General features: G+C 39.3%; 4 protein-coding genes and 1 long non-coding RNA gene across 6 annotated transcripts; 2 read left to right on the forward strand and 3 right to left on the reverse strand.

Moving 5' to 3' along the window:
- The first annotated feature begins 1868 nt into the window (after nt 1-1868).
- Nucleotides 1869-6784, forward strand: rcn2 (reticulocalbin 2). 2 transcript variants are annotated; one of them, XM_038706660.1, is made up of 8 exons: nt 1869-1983; nt 2477-2614; nt 3576-3678; nt 3765-3961; nt 4054-4167; nt 4278-4371; nt 5293-5432; nt 5637-6784. In XM_038706660.1, the coding sequence occupies exons 1-8, from the start codon at nt 1897-1899 to the stop codon at nt 5778-5780; spliced, it is 1017 nt and encodes a 338-aa protein (XP_038562588.1). In that variant the 5' UTR covers nt 1869-1896; the 3' UTR covers nt 5781-6784. The 2 variants fall into 2 exon arrangements, with proteins under 2 accessions (XP_038562588.1, XP_038562589.1); XM_038706661.1 differs by having other exon boundaries at nt 1878-1936.
- Nucleotides 6127-17653, forward strand: pstpip1a (proline-serine-threonine phosphatase interacting protein 1a). The gene is made up of 15 exons (XM_038706659.1): nt 6127-6300; nt 7552-7652; nt 7745-7819; nt 7978-8012; nt 8113-8219; nt 8338-8400; nt 8872-8976; nt 9985-10030; nt 10284-10363; nt 10917-11015; nt 11125-11221; nt 11396-11480; nt 11600-11676; nt 16749-16846; nt 16961-17653. Exons 1-15 carry the CDS (start codon nt 6151-6153, stop codon nt 17090-17092), a joined length of 1350 nt encoding a protein of 449 aa, XP_038562587.1. The 5' UTR covers nt 6127-6150; the 3' UTR covers nt 17093-17653.
- Nucleotides 13458-15307, reverse strand: LOC119894122. Its single transcript, XR_005442883.1, has 3 exons — nt 15242-15307; nt 14856-14901; nt 13458-13521 (listed from the first exon to the last, which is right to left on the reverse strand). It is a non-coding gene; the product is annotated as an uncharacterized LOC119894122 (long non-coding RNA).
- Nucleotides 17654-18320: 667 nt separating the features above from the next.
- tspan3a (tetraspanin 3a) lies at nt 18321-22617 on the reverse strand. The gene is made up of 7 exons (XM_038706663.1): nt 22436-22617; nt 21429-21620; nt 20972-21046; nt 20680-20781; nt 20423-20575; nt 20227-20310; nt 18321-19249 (listed from the first exon to the last, which is right to left on the reverse strand). The coding sequence occupies exons 1-7, from the start codon at nt 22496-22498 to the stop codon at nt 19157-19159; spliced, it is 762 nt and encodes a 253-aa protein (XP_038562591.1). The 5' UTR covers nt 22499-22617; the 3' UTR covers nt 18321-19156.
- A 145-nt stretch (nt 22618-22762) lies between these two features.
- Nucleotides 22763-24710, reverse strand: ch25hl1.2 (cholesterol 25-hydroxylase like 1, tandem duplicate 2). The gene has a single exon (XM_038706662.1). It carries the CDS (start codon nt 24353-24355, stop codon nt 23516-23518), a length of 840 nt encoding a protein of 279 aa, XP_038562590.1. The 5' UTR covers nt 24356-24710; the 3' UTR covers nt 22763-23515.
- Between the last annotated feature and the right edge of the window lie 703 nt (nt 24711-25413).

A 25413-nucleotide genomic window follows, 5' to 3' on the forward strand; every position in this document is an offset into this window, starting at 1 on the left:
AAACTTCTCGAGTGAGATTAATTTATTTAACACACTTCAAAAGTGTTCCAAACATTGTTCTTAATTAACTTCATAAAGCAATGAAACGAAAAATCCATTAATGCCATAAAATGTGCTCAAATAGTGGTTGAAAGACTGAATCTCAACATTTACGCTACTGAACACTCACCTCATTACCTGCGCCCACATTACAAAAGGTGGGGCAGAACATGACTACAGTCTCTGTGGTAGGCCTATTAAAATTTAGTATTTCACCCTACTAAATTGCTCAGAATATTCAGCCTCACATAAGAAAAATAAAACCCATTTATTTTATCGGCTGCGACAGGCTCTGTGAAACGGACTGGGAGCAAACAAAAAATATTAAACACATTTCAAAGCAGTAAGTAGGCTTACTGTAAAATCCTGCAAACCTAGCCTAAGGCTTTTAATCAGTCCCCGTAGGATGATATTGCTAGCCTAAAAGAGTTTATCCGTATCACCGCAGCAAACATAAAACAGCCTATAAAACAGCTTGTGGGATTTCATACAGATGGTGATGTCATTTTCCAAGAGAGCTGATTGGTCAGCATAGGCGGCGTTTTCGTTTGAGTTGATCTCTTATCTGGAACATAACCTGCTCCGGAGCAGGTTAGCCGTTCAGCATAAGTTACCATGGCAAACTTCGGGGTACTGAAAACCCAGGGTTAACCCCGAGGTTACCTGGATAACCTCAAATCTTGCTTCGTGGTACAGCCCCCTGCTTCCATAGGCCTACATTAAGCATGAAAACATTGCCAAATAAACGAGGAAGAACACATTAAACTTGACCATACATGGCCTTTTAGTATAGTGTGTCATCTGCTTGCGCATGTGTAACCCTGTATAAGCTATGTTTTACGGTAATAGTTTGATGCTGCAAAGAGACAGTGTATGTTGTTGTCCACGTGTTTGTATGGCTATGTTTGTGTCAATTTTTTCAAATACTCATAGCTTACCAGTATCTTTGCTTACTTTCTGTTTAGCTTTGTTGTGCTCAGGTTAGCTGTATGTCTATCTTGTATGGCTAAACATACTGTTTTTATATAATTGCATATAAATTACTAAATTATTTATCCCCAAAATATATTTTGACTTGCTTATAGGCTACAATATGAAACTCCTTGAACTAGTTTGCTACTATTCATAGAGCCATAACATTTTACATTTATAGTGTCTGTAAAGAACATTAAAATGTCCCCAAAATATTGATTGTTCTATATCCGGTAAATAAACTTGCCTAACTGGCAACCGACATTTACAGAGAAAACTTGCCGTTTGAGGCAGGCTGTAAAAATCCCTAAGGAAAGAATCTATCCAGTAATCCAACACACAAAAAGGGTCAAATACTTTCAAATTAATTCTGAGAAAATCTCTGTGTCAACATTTTATTTTGGCATGCACTGTCTGCACACAAACTCACCAATTATTCAGACAGTCAGGGCAGATAACCTTGATTGTCTTAAATCCCATTTGCCTCTTAAACATCTAGATGGTGAAACATATACATGAACTGCACAAACCCTTAAAACAAAAGGAAAAGCACATCCATCTACCAACAGGATTAATTTCTCAGATGCCATATAGATTTGAGATCACTTATATTACATGATTGTCATACATGACAAGGCAATATTTGCATGCAAAACCAGTAATTTAGTATACTTCTATTTTCTTATGTGGAAACTTCAGTGTATAACTTAGTACTGTTGATTTGTCTGTGAATAATTTTTGTCAGCCCTGCTCTGTCAGATATCCTAGGTAAGTCTGGGTTTACATGGATTAGTTCGATTTTTAGATACATAAAAGTTTGAGATAAACCAGAATAATAAAACGTTTATTTTGACATTTGTGACCGGAAATACAAGTCTCGGGTGAATGTCACTGGCGTCAGCCCTTGTACGGAGAACTTTCCACGGTAATAGCAACATATTGCACTTTAATTATTTGTCAGCTTTGTCGCAGGTACTTTATTACTGGCTTGTATGCGTTGTCTTTGTCTGTGACTATTTATTTTGGCTAACGCTGTCGAGTTTGTCCTCGATTCTGCCAATGCATGTGTGTCTATCTGTCTAATGGTCATTCTCTCTCAAACACGTTAGTAACGCGTATTGTTGCAAACAAGGATTCATTAAAACCAGACAAGAACAACTATTATTACCAGTTTTGTTCTCCTTCTGTCCCCCTCTTTCTTCATCTCACACATAGTTGTTCCTGTCAGATTTTGGTTTTAATTCCACCATCATACGGGGCATAAAAAGTGTTTTTGTTTGAAGTTCCACCAGATGACCACAAGGTCGCACAGTTTTACTTTGGCAGCTCTGTTTTGCTCTGGTCATTTGAGCTTTCAACTAGCAGACTACCCTGCAGGCTATTTCATTTCACTCATTCGTGTTTTCAGTTACATAAAGCTCATTTTATTTGACCACTAATTAACTGTGTTAACGTTACTCAACAGATGGCATCCTCTGCATTGTTGCTGTTGCTGGTGCTTCAGTATGGATTTGGAAGCTCCCATAAACATCTTCATGAAGATCATTATATTGGCCAGCAGCACAACCCTGAACATGACATGAACGTCCTGCTGGGAGACAAGGTTTTTAAATATTTGTAGTAGGGCTGGACGATTAATTGAAAAGTAATCGAAACCGAAATTCAGAGCTTCTAACCGACGTAATTTTACCATGTGGGTTATTTCAGGTAATATTATCCAGTTTATTTCCCCTTTAAAAACAGCAGTCACGAGACTCTGCCCCGTGCACTCTCGCTCAGCATCCAGACCTGAGTCTGTTAGCTAGCTAACCGCCTTCACTTTCCAGCAGTTGGGGAAACAATGAACATACGTTTATTGACATCCGTTTTATTAACGGACACACTGTGACCTAGTACATTTACTACCAGACTGACAACTTACTGGCTGTCACCATCACCTTGTACCACACCCTCTCTCATATTCGCTCGCCCACTCACTCACTCGCCACACACACATTGCACTGCCCCTAAAATACCAAAATCCTCTGCTGGTATAACAGCACCTGCCATGTAGATGTCCTTTGATGAATGCAAAGAGGAAGCAGCAAAGTGTTGAGTATTACCATGTTCACAGAGAGTGTAAGTGAAAATTATTAGTACTGCATTGATATTAATAATTGTGTGATGCGCCAAATAAAGGGGAACCATGTCTCTATTATGAGCAAGTCAATATTACCTTATCAGTTAACATTTAGACAACCGATTTTTGACATCTGTGAATCGAAAAAATAAAATAAACCCACCTTAAAATGAGCATATTTTCAGTAAAAACCTTGTCAGTGAACTATGAGGGCAAAAAAACAATCAAAAACAAAATAATTGTTCATTGATCATAATTGAGGTAAAATGTTCAGTCAATTGTGATTTTGATTTTAGGTCAAATTGTCCAGCCCCTTTGTAGAACTCTTGTACTCTGTACAAGAGTTCTACAAATTACTACAAAGTACTGTACTCTATTCTTATAGTACAGTATTCTTTTCTACTCTTCATTCATCTCCTGCTTGTCTTATTTTATACACTTCCAGGACACTGAGGAGATAAAGAAACTTAGCCCAGCAGAACAGAGGAAAAAAATAATGGAAATTGTAAAGAAGATTGATACAAATGCTGACAATCTGCTAAGCGCAGGTATGTGTTTGTCTCTTTCAACATTTGTAAAGAAAGCAAAGATAAACAGAGGTGGTGGAAGGTCATACTCAGTGTTTTATCCACAGAGGAGCTCACGCTATGGATTCAGCATGTCTATAGAAAATATGCTCTGGATGATGCGAAGGAGCGGTTCCCTGAGTTTGACACTGACAAAGACGGTGTTGTAACATGGGAGGAATACAACATGGTCGCTCATGACCAGCTAATTAGCTTTGATGACAACACTGTTCTGGAAGATCCAGAGCAAGAGTCTCTCAGACATGTAGGTATACTTTTATTTTCCTGTTAATAATCACATTATACCACAGCATAACCTATCTGTAAAACCTTAACATAGGCTCATATCCCCATTAGCTGCATCTGAAGGAGAGGAGGCGCTTTGACTTTGCCGATGCCGACCGCACATCCGGGCTTAATGTGACAGAGTTTCTTGCCTTCACTCACCCATCTGAAGTGGATCACATGGCTGTAAGATGACTTTGTATCATGACCCTTATATGAAACTGCAGTCCTCCCCCATTACAAGTTCCCCTTGTGTTTCATATTAACATTGATTGATTTACCTTTTTCTCTGACAGGATTTTGCCATTGAAGATGTGTTGGGTGAATATGACACAGACAAAGATGGATTCATCAGTCTAAGTGAATTTATTGGAGATGTTCGAGGTGAAGGTAAGGCCACAGAGATTGATTGTTTTTTTTAAAACAATTTATTTATTTTTCTGCTTTAGTCAGACACATATATAGACATAAGTATGTCACAAGAGTCAGGAGTCTAACTCTCTCTAAGCAAATGGGTAATGCTTGGCCTGTTGATACTTTTCCAGGCAACAGCTATTAATCGTTTTACTTGCAGTAAGCACATATATGTAAGTGTTTTACCTTATTGTTCAAGTGCAAGTTTAATGAACACTTTGGGATGGAAAGGCAGCTTCACTGATACTATTTGGCATATCATAGGCGATACCTCCTTCCAAGATTCTTTAATTTTTACACATTTCCACATGCAATGAAACAGGGTCCCTTTAGAATGATTGCACTTGTAGCATGTATTTGGAGTAGTTTCATTAAATAAATTTAACTTAGCAGGGGCTACATGTGTTCGCATTAACCAGTTGTATTGTAAAAGCTTCAGCCGAGTATTCACAATCTGAGTCGGAGCCTTAGTACGAATACTACTCTATTCCTCCAAGTAAATGTCCTCCTGAACATCAACTCTCCAACAGTTTAATTTGTGCGCAGAGGATTCGGATGAACCAGACTCTAGCATATTGTATACAGCTGAAATCCTGCCCTTACCTTGGGTAGAATTATTTTTTTTATAAGATGGACAAAGGGCGTACTGTCAGGTTTCGGTTCTGGGCAGGAGAGAAGAAAGCTCCTCAGCTGTAAATATTAAAAAAAAAAAGTTTTCTAAGAATATCATATTTTGCTGTGAGTTCTTCAAATGACGTAAGAATGCTTTCTCTATACAAATCTTTTAACCCGGATCATTATTCCCAGGAGCGAAGCTTAGATTGATTGTTTTTATATCTCTCTGCTATGCCCAGTTCCTATCCCCCATGCAATGTTGACACTTTATTTTGTTGTCAGGGGATTCCCCTTCACAGTGGGAGATCGAAGAAACAGTACGGTTTAAAGACCTCTATGATCAAGATAAGGATGGCAAGTTGAATCGAGAAGAGCAGCTGCGCTGGGTTGCACCCAATAGTTACGGTTCAGCAAGAGAAGAGGTAGGACTCATCTGTTCCAACGTGTGCCCAGATTGTGTTAGCATAAGAGATGAAAGTAAAACAGAATTCTTCCGTTTTAATTCAATAATGGGCAAATTGTGTATTTGGATCGCCTTGTAGGATTATATATCATTTCTGCCGGTGATGGTATGGCAGCGTATTCACTGATTTCTTTTCCCTGTTTTGCACTCGTGTCATCAACAGGCTCTTCACCTTCTCAAGGAGATGGACCACAATGCAGACGGGCAGATCTCAGAGGCAGAAGTTTTGAAAAATCAAGAAACATTCATGAACAGTGAAGTGACAGACTTTGGCAGACAGCTGCATGTATCACATGATGAATTATAACAATACGTTCTATGTTCTTGTTTATCATAGAGTTTCCTCATTTGTTTCCATGGAGGTGCTATGTTGTTTATTTCCTGTGTTTTACTTTGACATTAGTCACATGTAGTCCCTACATGCATATACTGATAGGGAGGTTCAACTGGGAATATGATTTGTTTTAATTTACACTTATCGAACATTTTGTGTTGAATTGTGGTCATGTGTTATCGTTAGTTGTCCTTTTACATGTGCCAAAAGTGAACTGACAATAGTATCAGTCCAATTGTGGTTAGAGACATATTGCAGCTCTTCCTCATTTAAATCAGCTTGGTGAGTGAGTGAGTGAGTGAGTGAGTGAGTGAGTGTTGCTGTGTGAAGCCTGGTTTCCTGAATGTGTCACGATCCGTTTCACTTGCACCAAGCAACAGTCGGTTACACTGCTGGGTGTAAAGAAAGGGACTTAAAGTTGAGTGGACTCTCCAAAAAGGACTATTTTCTTACCGCTGCCAAGATGACATTACAATTTAAAGATGCCTTTTGGGTGAGTTAAAGTGATTGAACTTACCCCTACGTTTTTTTATGATGTTTATGTTGAGCTGTTGACCCTGAGTTTTAACTAAGGTGTGAAGTCAGTGTTTTATTCAGTATGTTCACTGGTGTACCTTTCCACTTCTACTGTATTTATGCTTTTCATTTTGTCTGGATAGGATCTACTGTACCATATACTTGTAAACTATTTAGATATCTGTAGCCTATATTTTAATACAGTTAGCTAAACACTTCTAGTCTTTGCTTTCTTTCCTTTTTCTCATTGTCAAGTCACTGAATGGGTACTGACGCTAATTAAAACGTCAACTTTTTTTTTTTTTTAAGTATGCGGCCTTGATAAGCCGCATACATTAGTCTTGATAATAAGTGTACTCCAATCTCTATCTAAAACCAGGCGTGTCACACAAACTAAACACTTGTTTCTTAAGTGCTACTTTTTAAGATAATGTATGAACACAAAGACATTATGGTGGTAACTCTGTATTCCTGTCATTATTGAGGGTTTCCTGGTAATCTCCCTTATGTGCCTTTTGATCTTCTGTTTGAGCCTTCCCAGATCTGTACAGAGCACCTGTTAACACACATGTGCAACAGACCAGAACTCACAATGTTCATGTAACCAGTTACCAACACAAGACTTTAAATAGTAGTTTTTTTTTACCATAACCTTAAGCAAAGCATCAGAAACTGGCTAGTCAGAAAGAACAATCAGTTGACGTCTATGTGAAGTTGTGTGCTTTCCTTTTCCTCTTTTCTCTTGTCCTGCTATCAATTTTCGCATTTGTATTATGTAGCTGAACAATATGCAAACGAACATCAGCGATTTTTACACCGGTAATTTTACTTCCCTGTTCAGTCAAATTTCAGCAAAGGAAGAATATTTTCACATAAAAAGGTCTTTGGCATATTTCCCACTCAACTGCTTTCCATTCAGCCCCCAGCAGCAGCACGTAACAATTTCCACTCTAGATCAGACACTATTACAACACCTCTATGTGGGGTACTCATAAAAGTAAAACTTGTTGCCTAAAGGTGATCATAGGTATTTTAAGTACTGAGCAATAAAGAAACTAACATTTTATTTCCAGTTGACATAAAACATTTTGGATTACCAGCATTTATTTAGACTTTTATTCCTAAATTTAACACTGGGTGTGTGTTATTTGTATTAGGCTGAGATCCCCTGTAAATGTTTTCCCTTATCACTGAAAGTATGATTGTTATCATGGCTCCATGGTTCCAGACAGAGGACTTCATCAGTAATAATGGGTATGAGGTTATCATTCAGAGGCTTAATGACGGTCGACGGACATGCAAGGACATGGAGGAGCTCTTGAAAATGAGGTGGGCTGACAAATTTCTTGAAAATTGTACGTGAGTGTATGAAGTGACCTCAATTCTGTGGTTCAGCTCTAGTTTGGTTTTTGTCCATGTAGGGCATCGGCAGAAGAGAAATATGGCAAGGAACTGGTCACAATCGCCCGCAAGGCCGGGGGTTTAAATGAGATCTGGTGGGTGGGTGTGTGCCTGCATTTGAGCACTCAGTATTTCTGAGTTTAGCTTTCTAAGAAATACATTTCTTCTGTGGTATTGGATGTGCAGGAAACATTTAAATGCATGAAATGTCAGCATATTTTGAGAATGCCCCATGTTCATTTTGTTTTCACAGCACTTTGAGAAAATCTTTTGATGAAATGAAAACACGTAAGCACACAATATATTTCCTGCATTATTTCGCTTGTGTACTTCATACATGGCCGAGTCACTTCAGAGTTTATAGCTGTATGATTTTGCTGTTTTTCAGAAATTGAAAATGTAGGGAATCTGCACATTCAGCTTTCTGGATTCCTAAAGGAGGAGGTGAAGAGAATGGAACAGTTCAGAGAGCGACAGAAGGAACAGAGAAAAAAGGTACCCATAACAATCTTTTTTCTTTTGCCCTCTGTTCTTCACAGAGGAAATCTAAAAACAGTTGCCGCTCTCACTGTGGTTTTTGTCTTTTTTAATAACATTGTCCTTCACTTCTTAGTTTGAAGGCATCATGGAGAAGGTCCAGAAGGCAAAAGTCTCCCTCTACAAGAAAACTATAGAAGTAAGGTCAATTCACAATATGACGATATGCATGGTCAGACCGCGTGTTTGTTGAGGCCCATTTTAACAGATATACAAAAAAAGTAATTTTGGTTTCAGCAAGTGTATTTATATTACTTTATATAATTACCACAGTGGTCAACAGCATGAACCAGTTCAGGTGCAGCTACATCCTGCTTGTATGTGCAAGAAAGGTGCATAAAGTAGGTACCACTCTGAAAATATTTGCCCTGCATTTTTATGATTTGAAGGATGGTTTGGGAATGAAATAACTAAATACCACGGGGTATTATGTGATGACACCCAACTCAGGAATCTCAGCTCCTCTTCACTCAGAAGAGCTTGATGCACTTTGCTTTTCCTGTACATGCATCACCCCCCCCCCCCTCCCCCTTCCTGTTAAGTTGATAAAGCATGTGCTGTTGAACAAAGCATGGTGTTTCATTTGGTTTCTGTTCTGTTTCCCCTCTAGTCTAAAAGATCCTATGAGCAGCGCTGCAGGGAGGCAGATGAGGCAGAGCAAACCGCCGAGAAGATGGGCAACACGCCCACAGCCACTCCCAAACAGATTGAGAAGGTACGTCTGTACTGTGGTATGACACATCAAAGGTCCAATGTAATGGTTTCAATTGTTTGTTCATTTAATTTGACGTAACTACATTAGCTGGGGTAGGGGGTTTCTTGGCACAGAAGAAGACATTGTTTGTTCTCTTAAGAATAAGTCCAACCAATGAATCTAAGGCATATGAATCTATGCTGCTGAATAATAATTAGTGTCTGATATGTTTGTTTTTTTCTTTTTAAATCTTAAAATTAAATCTACTCCTTCCCCAAGATATCTACTACTTCACTGAAAGGTCCATTCTCAGCATACAGTAGTTTCCACATCACTCGTGTGTAAGTTGAATATTGGACCACAGTTGGCTTCCAAACTAGCTTTGATGTCACAACAACATCATGCTTGTTCGTAAATGTTTTAAACTCAGATTAAAGATAAGCACAGAGAGAAATGTTTCCCCCTTCAGCAAATTCATTTGGAAACAGTCCTCTAGTGGTGATGGCGATGGTGCAATGGATAAGACTATGCCTTTGGTGTGGTGTCAGGTTCAATCCCCCACTGTGACCCATCTACCATTGTGTCCCTGAGCAAGACACTTAACCCCTAGTTGCTCCACACACACGACCTATGTAGCAATTGTAAGTTGCTTTGGATTTAAATGTAGTGTCAAACTGTGCACAGGCATCATTCTGCACAGTGAAGATCAAACATCCAACTGAAGTTACAATAACAGTGTCTCAGCGTTTTGTCTATCATAACTGTCTCTGGCATTTGAGAGTCTACTGGGCACCTCCTTAACAATGCATGCTATTAACAAATGCAAACATAAAATGTTGATATGTTGCTGTTGTTGGCAACCAGAGGGATAGATAATCAGCACTCTCTTTACCCATGACTATATTATGTAATTTAAGTCATAATATGTTTAATACGAGTTTGTTTTACACTTTCTATTCTACAAAGGTGATATCGGAAAACATAAACTTTCCTATAAAGACAATGCGTCATTTTGTGTTCTCTTCTCAGATGAACAGCAAATCCAGACAGTGCAGAGAAGCTGCACAAGAGGCTGGTAAGGACAAACAATAAGTCAAGTGAAATGCTGTGTCTTGGCCGTGCAGACTAGTGTTTTATGCAGGAAGCCGCTATGGTTTACCAGAAACATTTTTTAAATGATGGTGGTCATGTTTACTTCCCCTTTATTGAGGAGTCCAAAAATAGGTTAAAATGCAATATTTAAATCCCTACCCCAAACCACACACTGTTGGTTTTTTATGTTATGTGTAAAGTTTTTACACTTAACTCTTGTCTTGGCTTGTCTTCAGAGAAACAGTACATGTCAAACATTGAACAACTTGACAACACTCGTCAAGAATGGGAGTCAACGCACATCAACACATGTGAGGTAAAGTATCGTGCTGGAAGCTGTATTTCTCTTAACATATTTATCAAGTGAGGAAAGCACACTACAGCTTGATACATTTTGAAATGTACAGACTAAGACCAAGCTTGGCAATACTGGAGGCCTGTTTTGCCAATGAGGATGTGTAACACTTCCTACAATCAGGCTATGGAGTGAGTCACTAATCTACGAACATGTTTCCTGGCAACAAATCTTCCTACATGTGATAACATCAACAAAGTTTATGCCAGTCAACTACTTTATTCATCCCTATTTAAAAGGGTCAATTGCAGGCAGAGGCTTGCAATACAGGACAGCTCGCGCACACACAAAAAAGAAACAATTACAATCATATTTGAAAAGATCATCAAAAAAGCGCTCAAATGACAGCTATGAACCTCTGATTGCAGAGCATGCTGGACGCTTTTGTTGTGCAAGAGGTTGCCTGTTGCATCACTATATTTTAGTTCTGTAATTCTATTGCTCTGTAAAATGTGCTGCGCTTCTGTGTTTTCCAGATTGCTTACTTTTTTTTCTCCATCACACTGTTTTGCAGATGTTTCAGCAACAAGAAGAAGACCGCCTCAATGTGCTAAGGAATGCTTTGTGGGTGCACTGTAATCACTTATCAATGCAGAGTGTAAAAGATGACGAGGTGCGTGCAGCTGTTCTTACACAACTCTATGGGGACAGTCCCTTAGCAAGCCCTTGAAGTATACAGTACTGTATATTTAAAGTTCATTCTACACAAACTGCTCTTTCAGTGTTACGAGGATGTGAGGAAAGCACTGGAAAACTGTGACATCGTCACAGACATCAATTACTTTGTGGACACGAAAGGAACTGGCTCAACCCCACCAGGTAGGAACCGGCTCTGCAGCCTTCCTGATTTGGATTTGAATATGTTCAAGTTGGAAATTTTAATATTATCTCTAAGCCGCTAGTAAAACATACAGCAGAATGTTTGGCACGAATAAAAACAGGTGATTATGAAACCCTGAAACACACTGAAGATTTTTTGACTGAATTTGACAGCTCCAATTCAATACCAAAATTACTACGAGAACGATGGCACAGCTGACAGAAATGGCAGCGTTGGCTTTGTAGGAGTCATGAAAAGGTCAGAATGGCACAGTGGAAAGCGCTGTTACTAAATGAATGATGATTGTTACATCATGTTTTCTTTCCCTTCAATACATGTTTGTGTATTGCTTACTGAGTGCTTTTCCCAATTTGTAGGTTTTCAAATCTTCTGCAGGTGAACTGTTCCAGTGGCTCCAAAATGAGCATCAATGAACCAGTTGCCCAACCTAATGGTATAGTACCAAAGCCATTCAAGTTAACACTGCAATTTCCAAAATGATGGTTGCTATGAACAGTGAAAGCCCCTTGGTCATTGCAACACAACGTGTGGAGCAACTGGAGTACCGGTAATTACAAACTAGGGGTACTTGTACTCAGGCCACACTGCAGTTTTAAGGGGGTATGTGGAAACATTGTGGCGTAGTTCAGCTAATTTTTAAAAAGACAGAAATTACAATTTTGTGTTTGGGAGGAACAGAAATAGTGAGGCGCAAAGTATATTTATTGTCACAGTTGCCAGTGAACTAACTGTTAAGACAGACATGCCTCCAGCAAAAAACCTGCGGCCCAGAACTTATGAAGGATCTGGGCCAGATCTGTAAAACGGACCCGAGCCGGTGTCCTTTAGCACAACGGGCCAATGCCGGTTCGGATCCGGTTTTCACATCTGGGCCGGCACTGGTCCAGCTCCAGAACGGATGACAATTATTATGTAGTCATTTGGCCCAAATGTGGGCCAGATCTGGACCAGTTCCATACTGGATCTGGCCCAGAGTCTCTAAGATACTGTTGAGGATCCAGTTTTCAAATCTGGACTGGCACTGGGCCGGCACTGGGCCAGCTCCATTTATTAGTTCTGGCCTGGATTCACCCCACCTCAGGCCTCTTTCATAACCTTGATCTATACCCACAAAACATATACAAAAATATGATTTTTTTTTGTTAAAGGGATAGTTAAAATTTTTACCATCAGATGTTGTGCATGACTCACCAAGTGCTATGGATCCTACTACTAGATAACAGTTAAGGTATACCCTTTCTGTCTCAGAAGCCAAAGGGTTACTGGGGTAGTTTATATAATGTATAACAAATAGTGACTTGTATATCACTAAGGTACACTAAGATTTCTTGTTTCTTTCATTTTCGTTTTCCTTGCATTTTAAACTCGATTACTTTTTTCTTTTGAATTTAAAAAGCATGGACAGTCAAAACTACTGTTACACTTTGTTACAAAGACTGTTTCTATTTGTCCTACACAGAATTTCAACAAAGAAAGTGATAGAATGGATGAGTGACACATTTTAAATTTTATTTAAAATACACATTTTAAATTTTATTTGAAATGTTTGACATAAAAAGCGAGGACAGAAACTTAAAACAAAGTACATAATTGCCAAACTAACATTCAATCTAATAAACACATTTTACAGCTCATTTCTGTCTTTAACAACTGTAGGAACAAGAAACTTCACTCCAGTTGACTTGCAGGTGCAGGTGATTAGTTTCTAGTAACCATACAGTAACCACACAACTATGGCACAGGTGTTATTTTTAAATGAATGCAGAAGTATTAAACTCTAATAATAGCAACAGTGTGGCTTAGTTAAAAAGCTCAATACATTGACATTGCTATTAGTCTTGCATAGTGTAGTGTACCATTAGTAATGATGATAGTAAGAAAGTAAGATTTGCTTTCTCCCTGAGAGAGATGAGAAGATATATACCACACTCATGATACCATACTCTACATATAAAGCTAAAGCCAGGAGACACACGAGATTCTACGGCCTAAACACACAAGATAACGTTTTAATTAGCGACAAGCGATAAGTTTGTCTTGATAGATGATTACTGCCAGCCATTTAGATTTTAACCATTTTCCATGACCATGGTATAAATAACAAAGATTTTATAGCCAAAATACAATATCCAACTCCAACCAGCCATGTGAAACCCAGAAAAAACTGTAAAATGTTGTTTTGGTGGCTTTACGGGAAACATTGATGAGGCAAGTGGAGAAGTGGGAATGCCCAACAAATCATCAGTAGTGGAGTGGGGGATGGCCGATGTGTTCATTTCTGCAAAGGATAAAAGAATGGGTGATTACTCAACTGATAATGGCAATCACAAATTACATAAAATCCACAGAGATTAGTAATTTTAAAGGGGGCTGGACTAGACTAGGACTGGAAGATTTGACCTAAAATCAAAATCCCAATTAAGTGAACATTTTACCGCGATTACAACTAATGAATGATTATTTAGATTTTTTTGCCCTCCTAGTTCATCTACTAGTCACCTCCACATATAATACGTATACTAAAATACTTACTTATCAACAGAGTTCTTGTCAGCATTTCTTTAAAATATTTCTTTTCCCTTTACTCCTTTCCAATTAATCTGTTTGGCCACTGTGTTTGAGAAAACCATTGAATGTATATTCATATAAAAGACTGAACAGTAAATACTATTAACAGAATGTTATCTGTGAAAGTTGCTAAAATAAGGATGAAAGAGCACTGTATGCAGATCAGTGGTGAAGTTACTAGTACAGCAGAGCTGACTGGAAGTCAGACAAAATGTAAAAAGTAGTCAAAACACACAAAACATTTTATACATTTGACAGTTATGTGTACAGTTACCTGTATCTATATAATCATATGAAAAGGACAACAAAAAAATTAAGACCTTTGTAAATAAATGTAAGAGACTTACTTTGAGAATATTAAATTCAATGAGTTTTTAAATTAGTTTAAGACCCAGTGGGTAACGTTACCCTGCATGACAAATGACCCCAGGAGCTCAGCTCTGCTAATGTTACAGGTTTGCACTGCATTGTGATTTTGGAACAAACCCCAGTGGTAGTAACATTATGTACAAAGCCTGCAACAAAAAAATATGAGGCAAATTAAAAAGAATGAGTAATGCTGATTGTACCACTGCCAGCCATCTCAGTGTACTGATATCATGAACCTCATTGTAATTTTTAACTGTAAAATCTGATGAATTACTGAGAACCATCAGCCTCTAGACAAAATAACATTTCTTACAGCTCCTGACAGAAATCTGAGGGTAAACACTTGGTAAGCTTAACATAGCACACTATATCCCTCAGAAAACGCCCCAAATAAATATCCAGAATGAATCAGGAACTGCTCCTCAACCATAATACCGCGGTGTGATTTCATACAAAGTCAATGAAAAGACATGGAGAGAGGAGATTTCCCGCCCATAGACCTTAATTTTTTTTTTTTACGTTTTGATTAACGTCAGATGAAAATTCCAACTTCTTTAGATGGCTTTGATTTTTTAAACACTTAACACACCCTATCATAACTTTATAACGTTATGCTCAACTATAGCCAAGATCAAATCAAAGCCAGAAGAAAGCACTTACATTAACTTAACTTACCCTATTAATCCCGAGCTGTCAGCCAGGGGTGGAGAAAAGATTGAACCTAAAAAGGAGACAGGTGCTGTCAATTGGTGCTGTTGGAAACTAACATTACAACATCGTTGTAAGTTAACTAACGTTAACGTTAAACATCATTAATGTTTTATGCTAGCTGCACACAAAGTTGTTTATTAATGCTAGCTAGCTTAGCTATCCGTTCATTCAGTTAATTTAGCTAACCCAGCTAAAAAGCTAACGTTAGGCAATGCCTCTTCAACAGTTTTAAGAAGTTAAAACCCGGTCAAAACATTCCGATGTGATGATGTTAATGATGTTAACAAGCATTACACCACTATTAAAAACAATCACACTCAACTGTTTGACTGTAACATCGTTCAACTTACCGTTATAAACTCTTTCCCCAAAGCTTCCAGTCCGAACTGATCCAAAGAAAGACAAACAGTTCGCGCGCTCGTTCCGACGGCCAAGGGCCAGAACAACTACGATTCCGCCGACTGACTTCTGCTCCGGTATGAACCGGTTCGAAAGAAACAATTCGCGCGCTCGTTCCGACGAGTCCGGGCCAGAACTATTATGATTCCGCCGACTGATGGATGCTCACGCCCCCTCCTGAGTGCACACAGACTACATGCGGGCCGTATCTGGAACGGGGCAGTAAAACGGGCGTGACTGTTACACGGATCTGCCGGTTTGAAGGCGGATTCGGCCCAGAGTCAGCTGCTACCTGGGGCACCGACCTAACACCTTAGGCTTGTGCAGACTTCACAGCCAACTGCCGTGCCGTTCACACTACACAACTTGCCCTCTTGTGACAGGACTGCTGAAATCGTTGTGGCATTCACACTACGTGACTGATAGGTGACGGGGTCACACACTACAGGAGCTGACAGCGGCTGAGTCGCCAGACGCTGGTCTCCAAACCACGTTTTGTCAAGAAAACACACGTGCAATGTGAAACGGGAAATGACGCAAACCTACAGACAAGACAGCTGCTATTTGTTATTATGAAGAGCAATTATAAAGACAAAGAATATGAGTGAAAGAATGGATTAGCACACGCAGTTAGCAAGGATCGTCTGGGCTACAGAGAGATGTATAAAGTGTTTTATGGTGAAAAAGTAGCTGCCTGCTCGCCAGCTGCCTGCTCCCATTGGCTGGATATGGATGTCGAGTCGGCCGACTCCTCCAGATATTTGGCATGTTCCATATCTGGTAGACGTGCTGCAGAAATGTGTCGAGGAGCCGCTTTGATGCGTCCTTATGTAGTTCACAAATAACACTGGCGACCGCTGATCAACCGCTGATTTACTCCAGATCACAGCCTGACGGTCACCGAGCTCGCCAAGCGGCAAATCGGGCTAGAAATCGTGTAGTGTAGGCTTTAATAAGTGTCCAGCTTCTGCCACTCCAAGTGGGAGTAGTAGCCTACAAATGCAAACCTGACCATACCCACACATTGACAGTTCAGTTCAGCTTTATTGTCAGACTCAGGGTCCATTAGAAAAACGTACAAAATAGCCTACATCACATTCTGTTAAAAACAACACATAAAATAGGAATACAACAATTGCAGGATCCACTTTTACATGTTCAGCAGTCTCAAATAACATCCAGGTTAAAATCCGTCCAAATGAACACATTTGGAATGAGGTGGTGTTGATGAAGGGCTAGTTGAGCTCACCTGACAGGCCACTGTAGGTGTACAACAACAAGGGTTGGGGACCACAGCTTTATGCCACCACCATCAAATCATTTGTTCAGCTTGCCGATGATTAGATAAGACAGGCTTAGTCACTGGTTTGGGGAAGAAAGTGGAAAGTGAAGAGAGTGGCTTCACACCGCAGCCAAACCGGTGCTGATTATGTCTGCAACCCTGTCCCAACTCCACAGCAGAAACACCAGATGGAGTATATGCTTCCATTCCTGGATTGCCGGTGACCCACTTGAGCAGCGACCAGTACAAGGCCGTGTATGACTATGAGGCACAGGTCAGCTTCTTGGCACGGAAATGTCTAACCTCTACATGGGTCACATTCTTATGTACTAATTCTTGTTCATCTTTAGGGGATATCTGTTGATTGATTGTTTCTGTGCTTGTTTAGGGGAATGATGAGCTCTCTGTATCTTTTGGGGACATTGTGGTTGTCCTAGAACAAGGTGAGGATGGCTGGTGGACGGTGCAACGAAATGGCCTTACTGGATTGGTTCCAGGCTCTTACCTTGCCAAAGAATAGGTTTACTTGACAGCCATATGTAAGACTACTATATTTCCTACAACTATGTAGTAAAGGCCTTAGTCATTTCAAATAATTTGATCATATCTGTTGTTTATATTTTTGTTACATGCATCATTAAAGACCCTATGTGTAGGATTTCAAAATTTCAAACTTTGGCACCCTCTATGGTGATATCAGTGTACATGCCATAGATGTGCCCATAGTGTGAATTAACGGTGTCCGATTTTTATAATGAATTAATAATCCTAGAGATAGGGACTTTCACTTACAATTAATGGTTAATTATTTATTGCTATGGCACATATTCACATTAATTTGCCCTTACTGCTCATGTATTGAGCGCACCTCATACCAGAGACAGCTGAGCGAAGTTTATCCATATACTGTGGTATTCTTGTATATTTCAGGTCTGAAATGATGGGCAGAATGTTTGATTTCTCTTGTTGGCCTTTATGTCATTTCATTGTGTAGTTATTGTTTCTATTCTCAATGCCAAAAAGTGTAATTAAGCATTTGTTTGTATTTATTCAATATTAAAGAGAAATCCTCAGGTTTTAATTTGGTTTTTGAACGGCATAAATGCTAATTAAGAAAACTATTTGGCATGTCATGAAACCACAATACCCTATTTGTTCCCTCATGACCCCTTTTACTGCAGATACATACTCTAGATTATAAAATCCGACTAGAACCATCCAAAGTAACTGAAATTCAACCAGGCATTATTCTTCTGCTCTCTTTGGTTCAAAGGTATCTGGTTACTCTGTCACAGGTGATGCATTGCTAACTCAGTGTCCATGAAGTAACCAAATCTTTTAATCATGTCCTTCTTATCAAGTCTTTTTACCAACATTTTAAGTGTGTTTGAGGGTCCACAAACTGATTCGGTGTCACACCAGAAGCAGGCACAACTGGGTTTAATGATTCCAATAGGCAAGATGTTAATACGTTTTGAGTCCATGGTAACCTAAAACCTAGTTTGAAGGCGTAAAGCTACAAAAGCATAAAAGATAAGACAGACAGACCAAAAGCATTTGACTGGGTATGTGAAACGCTTACACCTCTCCCTCATGGGAAACACCTGAACTTTGACCTTTCTTTTTTGGGACAGCCAGTGAATTAGCTTTTTCAGGATAGAATAAAAAAACAGTAGTCACATTTGGTGCAGCAACTTCATCTCTTTGTAAAGATGTGACATTTCTGTCTGAGAAATTAAAACAATAAATCAGAAAATGCACTTTTTAATTTCAAACTTTCCCCACATTTTATTTACATTCTTGAGTCTTGCCATTGCTACATGTCAACAAATCAAATTCTAAAACTACCATCAGTAGACTGTAGACAAAACAAACAGGACAAAGTTTATCTATCTAGAGTTAAGAATGCATTAGTACTTGAAAAAGCCCACATACTGAAGGGGGTTACAAGGTTTGATTCTTAAAAGAAAATCAGCAAATCCCAGTAAAGTTTCATAGTTTACACTCAGAAACTTGCTGTGCCATTGACTGGGGTTGGGGTGTCCAATATTTCTTGAGAGAATACTGCTGAAAAAGGTGAGATTTTAACTAAAACTGAGCTGTTAGAGTAGTAGTAGCAGTAGAATAGTAGTATCAGTAGTAGTGAAGGTACAAGGTAAAATTATAGTCTTTCATTCAAGTACATGACAGATTTAAATATAAAATATTCAAAGCCATAAACATAGTGCAAACTAACATATGAGGAAATGACCCTGTCCACCTTTTTAAACCACACATGTAACCATACATTCCCTTGACTAACAAGGTTTGAGTTTGGTAAGAAGAGGTCTTATGGCCTCTTGCAATCCTCAGAGCAACAAAATGCTTTCTGCATCTCATTTACATTGACCGTTAAAGAATTTGGTCAGTAGCTTTTTTTTTTTTTTTTTTTTTTGGAAAAACAGGTCAAATATATAACTTTAGTTTGGTTAGTGTTTTAAAGTTAGTGTGGTAATAGATTATTTTCACTATCTCACCTATGCCACATTCTTAAATTAAATGTAAATTCTGAAAGTGTGTGTTATGGTGAGAAACGTGATCTCCTTCATGCATAGGTGCCCCCTGTAATGAGAAGCTCATAGGCAGGACCTCTGCTTCTGCGGCACAGCACCACACAAGCACACAACATCCCCAGCATCTAGAAGAAAGAGATGTACACGTTATTAGTGTTTTTAGTTTTGAAATTTGAAATGTTTTTTTAAAGTTGTTAGCCACACTGCTGCTGATTGGCTTTTGTCAAGAAACTTCCACGAGATAAAACCTCCTTTTAAACCCGGAACAACTGGCTGAGCTTTAAGATTGGTATCGGGGCCAATCCGGGCATATTTTAATGGATCAGTAGGTAGCAGATCGAAATCTGATCCTTGCTTCACTGAACTTCCCTGTGTTTTGTCCCCTCAGCCTGCTAGTATTGCAGCACGCTGCTCTCCTTAATGACAGTGAGCGCTACACTGCGAGCATTTTTCAGATTCATAAGAGTTAAGTTAATAAATGTTTTCTCTCTCCAAACACATTAAGCTAGCAGCTTCCGATTTTTAGCCGCTGCTTCCACCGGCTAGAATGACAAACTTCACCGGCGGTCATGTAAGCTTTCAGGAAATAAATTTAATTCCCTGAGTAACTTGCCAAAGTAAAAGCTACTGTTTTGCTAATGTGTGCTCTCTGTCTGACTCTGCCTAAAATTGATTATGAAGTAAAAGAAGCATCACTCTGTAAGACCAGTGTTTTTGTAGTCTCAACAACTCCCAACAGAGAGATACCTCTAGTCTCAAGCTGAACGTGTCACGTCAGTTTCAGGAGTCGCATTCTTCCAGTTAAACTTACATTCATATAATATCAATATTTTGAGCATATCAACTAAATGTATTTGTATCAGCATGCGAAAAATAGGGCATGCCAAATGTAGAAGGCTACATGTGTTATTTCAATGTGTCTGATACATATTTATTGATTTATTGATTATTGATTTATTTATTATGATTTAATAATAGGGTCAGACACTGTATCAATAGTGTTGAATGACTCTGATTGAGGCCAATAAAAACTGAGCAGGTTAATTAATTTAATTTAAAATGTTCAGCAAAACAAGGCATCTTGATTACAGGTATTACATACCTGAATAGCAGCAAATGTCAGTGCAGTCCAGATGACATACATCATGATCTCCTTCAACTTCTTCACAACCAGAGCTTCACAACCCTACACACACACAGAGAACATGTTCAAACATATAGAACTATAAGAAGTCACTCCTTTTTAAAAATAAGTGGTGTTTGCTATGAAAACTTGACAAATTTAGAGGGTGTTTTGCCTCTTGGTAGAGATCTTCAGGACGAGTGAGGGACCCTGTGCAGCTTCCAATGTTTGCTTTGCAACAGCTGATGGGTACGCTGTTATTTTTTGATTCTTCATACCAGTGTGTATACTGCCAGTCTAAGTAATTGTGGATTCCACAACACTGAAGCTGTGAAAATAAAAACAATGAAAACTCAAGATTACTTGCTCAGCTAACAGAAATCCAGGTGAAACAACAATACCATTACATCTGGTTTACAGAGGAGACCGCACCTGTCTCTGAACGTAGTCGATGGCACGACTCTGGGCATTGCTGTTGGTGCCATTATACTCATCATACACTTTCTTGATGGAACTATTAACTTCATCTTCAACCTGGCAATGGTAAAGAAAGGTGAGACTAAACCTTTGATGACATATAAATGGTACAAACCAACATGACTGCACACACTAGCAGATTAGTTTTGATTATCTGTGGTTGACAAATTGTCCCTGCTCTTATGAGTGGGTGTGATCTGCCGGGTCACATGAAAAGGCCAAGAAAAACAAACATGTACTTTCTCACCTTTGCTCTGTAAACGTATCCGAGAACCACCACTGCCACTTCCGTCATGAAAACCAGCAGAAGAATGACGACAAACTGTGGATTGAATTTCACGATTTAAGATGCACACAGACAACAGACACTTTGGAAAACTAACATGCATATACGTGAAAAGTGGATTATTTGACTCGTTGGCATGTTCAAGTTAGACAGAATACTACCAGCTCTGAGAAAAGGGTTGAATTTGTGCAGTTTCTGCTCCATGGATTATTTAATATCTCTATGTCTAATTAGATGTGATAACTAACATGATTTTAAGTCAAATTCCAAATGTCAATGCCAGGTTCTCTAATGCATCCTGAAATACCACTTTTCTCTTCATAAAGTTTCAAAGTTCACCTTTGATTGATCACTTACTACACAAGGGCATTAGTACCCAAGTATCTATCAAGTTAAACTTCTAAACTGGTTTACTGACCGCTGTCAGTCCACAGTAGCTCTCTCTCACTGTAGCGCAGCATCCAATGAGCCCAATAATGAAAAGGAGGGCTCCAACTGCGATAATGGTCACTGCTGGGATGAGAGTGTACACGTCTTCAAAGAAGTGATCGTAGTCATCATATGTAATGAAGACATAGGCTCCCACATAGCACAGGATACCAGCAGCAGCCTGTGGGTGACAAATACGTCAACAAAAGGGAAATCAAGAGTTATTATTATTATGGTTTAAGCTACCCAGCAGTAAATAAATTTAAAATTAGCCCCACCATTATACCGACATTAATGCATCAACCATTATTATTCTGAAATGGGCCGTTCTGCAAAATGACTACTTTTACTTTAGGCACTTAAATGCTAATGCTTTTGTACTTTCACTTATTAAAGTGTTTTCAGACTGTGGTGTAACGTTAGCTAACGTTATTCCTATTTTAAAACGATCTGAATTCATCTTCCACCGCTGCCTGTTATGATGTCATTCATAATGGCTGGACCTGCAGTTTAACCAGAATGATTTGCGGGCTTTTCACCAACAAAATAACGTCAACATTTATTCTGAACTAGGTTAGCTAAACTGTCTTCCGGAGCTTTTGATATGCAGTTACCAGCATGTATGGCTGACCCGATAGACTAGTGGCTGACACATCTCTGGCTTGGTGTGTGTTAACCTACATCCCGCATGGAGGGTCAAAAAGCAATAGTTTGACTTTGCAACACTGCATTTTTTTAAGCAAAGAGTATTTCTACTCTAAAACGTGATGTAAGGTTTAAAAATGTATTATTTGCGGTAAATCATTAAACCTGAACAAAGTATATCTCTTAAATGATGTCTTTCCTGCTGCATTCTCAAACTAATCCCTCCCTGGTTAAACAAAGGTCGCCTGCCGCAGCTAGCAGAGTGGCTGACTGGACACAAAGCTAACGTTAGCTAAGTTAGCTGGTGGGCTGTGACGCACGTTCAGAGCTGCCAGAAACCTCCAAACTTACCCAAAATATAAGGTTCAGAAAGACGAGGACCGTCTTTGACGACGTGATGCCGCACTGTCCCATCTTCAACACGTGGATTTAATGCTGTACGTGTTGGGAAATAATGCAGGTTTCTACTCAGACATGTCCCGGCTAGCTCCAGCACTCACTCTCCATATCCCAACTCTGTGTCACTGAAGCTGGTTGCACCGGCGACGCAGCGCCACCAACACAACCACAATAAAAACAAACAAACCCTTTAGAGACAAATGAGTTAGCCACCCCAATATTCACTTATTATTATATCATATATATTATATCACAATATTATAGGCAGAGTTACGAGAATGTGTTGTAAGCAATATTTTTGTGATATATGCAGTCAAACATTAAAAATATAGTATGTTAAATCCAATCGAAATGGCAATGAGATGTTTTTCTGACATCTAGTGGTGGAAACTTTTACCTGCTTGTCCTTCATGCATTAAACATTACTGATCACTGGTCAGCTTACCTAAATAAAAACAAGAAGCGTCACAATAAAATAAAAAAACCCTGTGATATGCTGTGGTAATTTCTGGTTGGAAAATAAAGGGGAAAACGTATTAATTTCGACTCAGTGGTCACTAAATTATCAATATGTGCACTTTGTTGTAATTTATACGTGACTGTTGATGACACCACTGCAATGAAGTTGAATGAATGAAATTGGCAATGTAGTCAAATCATTTTGTCCCTTTGTTTATTGAGAGCAATACACAATATTTGCCGAATGAAGCTAATTCTCATTCTGAAACATTACACCGGTAAAGAGCAGAAAAAACGGCTCAAATAATGAATCATTTATGTGAGGAAGAATGTAATGTAGGCCATGTCTCAAGCTCAGGATCACTTTCAAAGTAAAGAAACCAGACACAGTGGGAGTGTGTGTGACAGTGTTGTTTTTCAAATACAACAAAGTGACAAGCCTCCATTTCTGTGTAAAGGAAAATGTAGATTTCTCTTCAACTTTTGCACATTCATATTTTATTATCCACATAATTTAGATAAACAAAAGCACCGGCCTCTATTTAAAGCTGTTACAAATAGTGTTATAGCCTTCTATTTCATAGCAGTAGAGAAGCTGAAATCAGCATGCGTGCCAAATATTTTATCCCAGTGGCTGAAGTGTGGTGCAAAATTGGTGTTGGGTTTCTGATGGTGCACATCGTGTTTGCTGGGCCCTCCATAGATGCCAAACGGTATCAGACGTGATGTGGACCAGGGGAAATCATAGCCACAGTGATCCTCTATAGAAACGTAGACATGCAACACCATGAATGTCCATGTGGTGAGTAGGTGGCATCTCAGGATCACAGGATTCAGAGTGGTCCAAAAGCCCACTGTGACCAGCTCCCAGCCGCCGAGACACTGAGTGGCAAGAGCAAAGGGAGAGTAGTATTTATGATGGATGGCATGGAAAGTGACATACAGCCAGCGGATCCTGTGATGGAGCAGGTGCCAAATGAAGTATTGGAAGTCAAAGAGCAGGAGGTTGCCTATCACCCCAGCAATCAGCTCCAGCAGGGACGGAGCCCGGTCAGGCAGGTCCACAGGTGGCCTCCATGCCCACTGGGCCACTGATGCTGGCAGCACAAGAAACACATGGTTGAACAAGGTGACACCTGCACAGTGCAGCAGTGCAGAGGCTGCTGGACGATGGCTGGGTTGGATCTTGAATTGCTGGACCCAAGCCCACCTTTCTCCCATCATGTCGCAAACAAGGAAAGGAAGGCACAAGACAAAGTAGGAAGACACTGTCAGGATAATGGGGAAGAGTGCAGATCTCAAATAGTCTCTGTAGTTGAGCCTCAGGCTGTTCCACAGAGGCTGCAGCAAAGAGTCGTTTCCTAAGCATCTCATCCAAAGATCTACGCTGATATCCGCAAGCTCCATACTCATGTAACAAACTATCTTATTATTGAGGACGTTCCAGCCAGAAACAGCATGGTAAAGACTTTATGCCACGAGTGTCTGCTTATGCTTTGCTCACTGTGTGGCATCAAGTGACAGCTGGGTGCAACAATGCAACAAATTATTCATACACCCTGGGTAACAGGTAACATACAGTTCTCCACATGACAAATTGTTCAGTAGGGGAAATAATTTCAAAATCCTATTTCATTCTCTCAAACCATCTGTTAGTGCCATGTCTCTGCTCAAGCTCAGGTGAGTTTATCTGCCATTTTACAGCGATCTCTTTGTTGATAAGTACAGTTTCTTAGATAGTAAATGTGATTTTTGAGGTCATTAGTGACAAAACAATGTTTTCCTCTTCCTGTGAAAAGAAAGGTTTGGTCTAAAAGATTTTCAAGAGTTGTTAAGGTTCGAACTAGATTTTTCATAACCTTTACACGTGATAATCTCGTGTGATCATACCATGGACCTAATTGTTGCCCCAACGTTTTCGAACCTTTCGTCGCACGCAATGACGCAAAACTTCTGCGCTCCTGCTGTTGAAGTGTTGAACGTTTGACGTTTCCTGTTGCAATACAAGTAAATACTAAGTAAATCTGAAGCTAAAACAGTCATTAAAGACAAAATGCAAAAAATATGGCAAGAATACTGGGAACTAAATGAAACTAGAAGACATCTTTACAGTATACAGAATCATGTTCGTCTGGGAAGAAAATTGGGTGGGTGCCGGAAGACAGAAACCGTCATTACCCGTCTAAGAATAGGACACACAAAAATAGGTAAACACCCAACTGGACACTGTGTAAAATGTAATAGTATAGAGACCATTCAACATGTGCTGGTTGAGTGCAGAGGCTATGTAGAGGCGAGGAGGAAAATAGCAGCAGTTGTAGAGAAAGCTGAGCTTAGGTTCACTGTCGAGAACCTCCTTGGGGATAAAGCATGGGGAATATCAAAGCATCTCATTAAATATCTGAAAGAAACGGTATTAATGGAAAGGATATAGGTTATCAATTTTTATTCATTTAATTTATTTGTTTGTT

The sequence above is a fragment of the Micropterus salmoides genome, unplaced genomic scaffold, assembly GCF_014851395.1.
Source record: "Micropterus salmoides isolate LMB-PRFRI ecotype aquatic unplaced genomic scaffold, ASM1485139v1 Ms_hic_scaffold_8, whole genome shotgun sequence".
Lineage (NCBI taxonomy): Eukaryota > Metazoa > Chordata > Actinopteri > Centrarchiformes > Centrarchidae > Micropterus > Micropterus salmoides.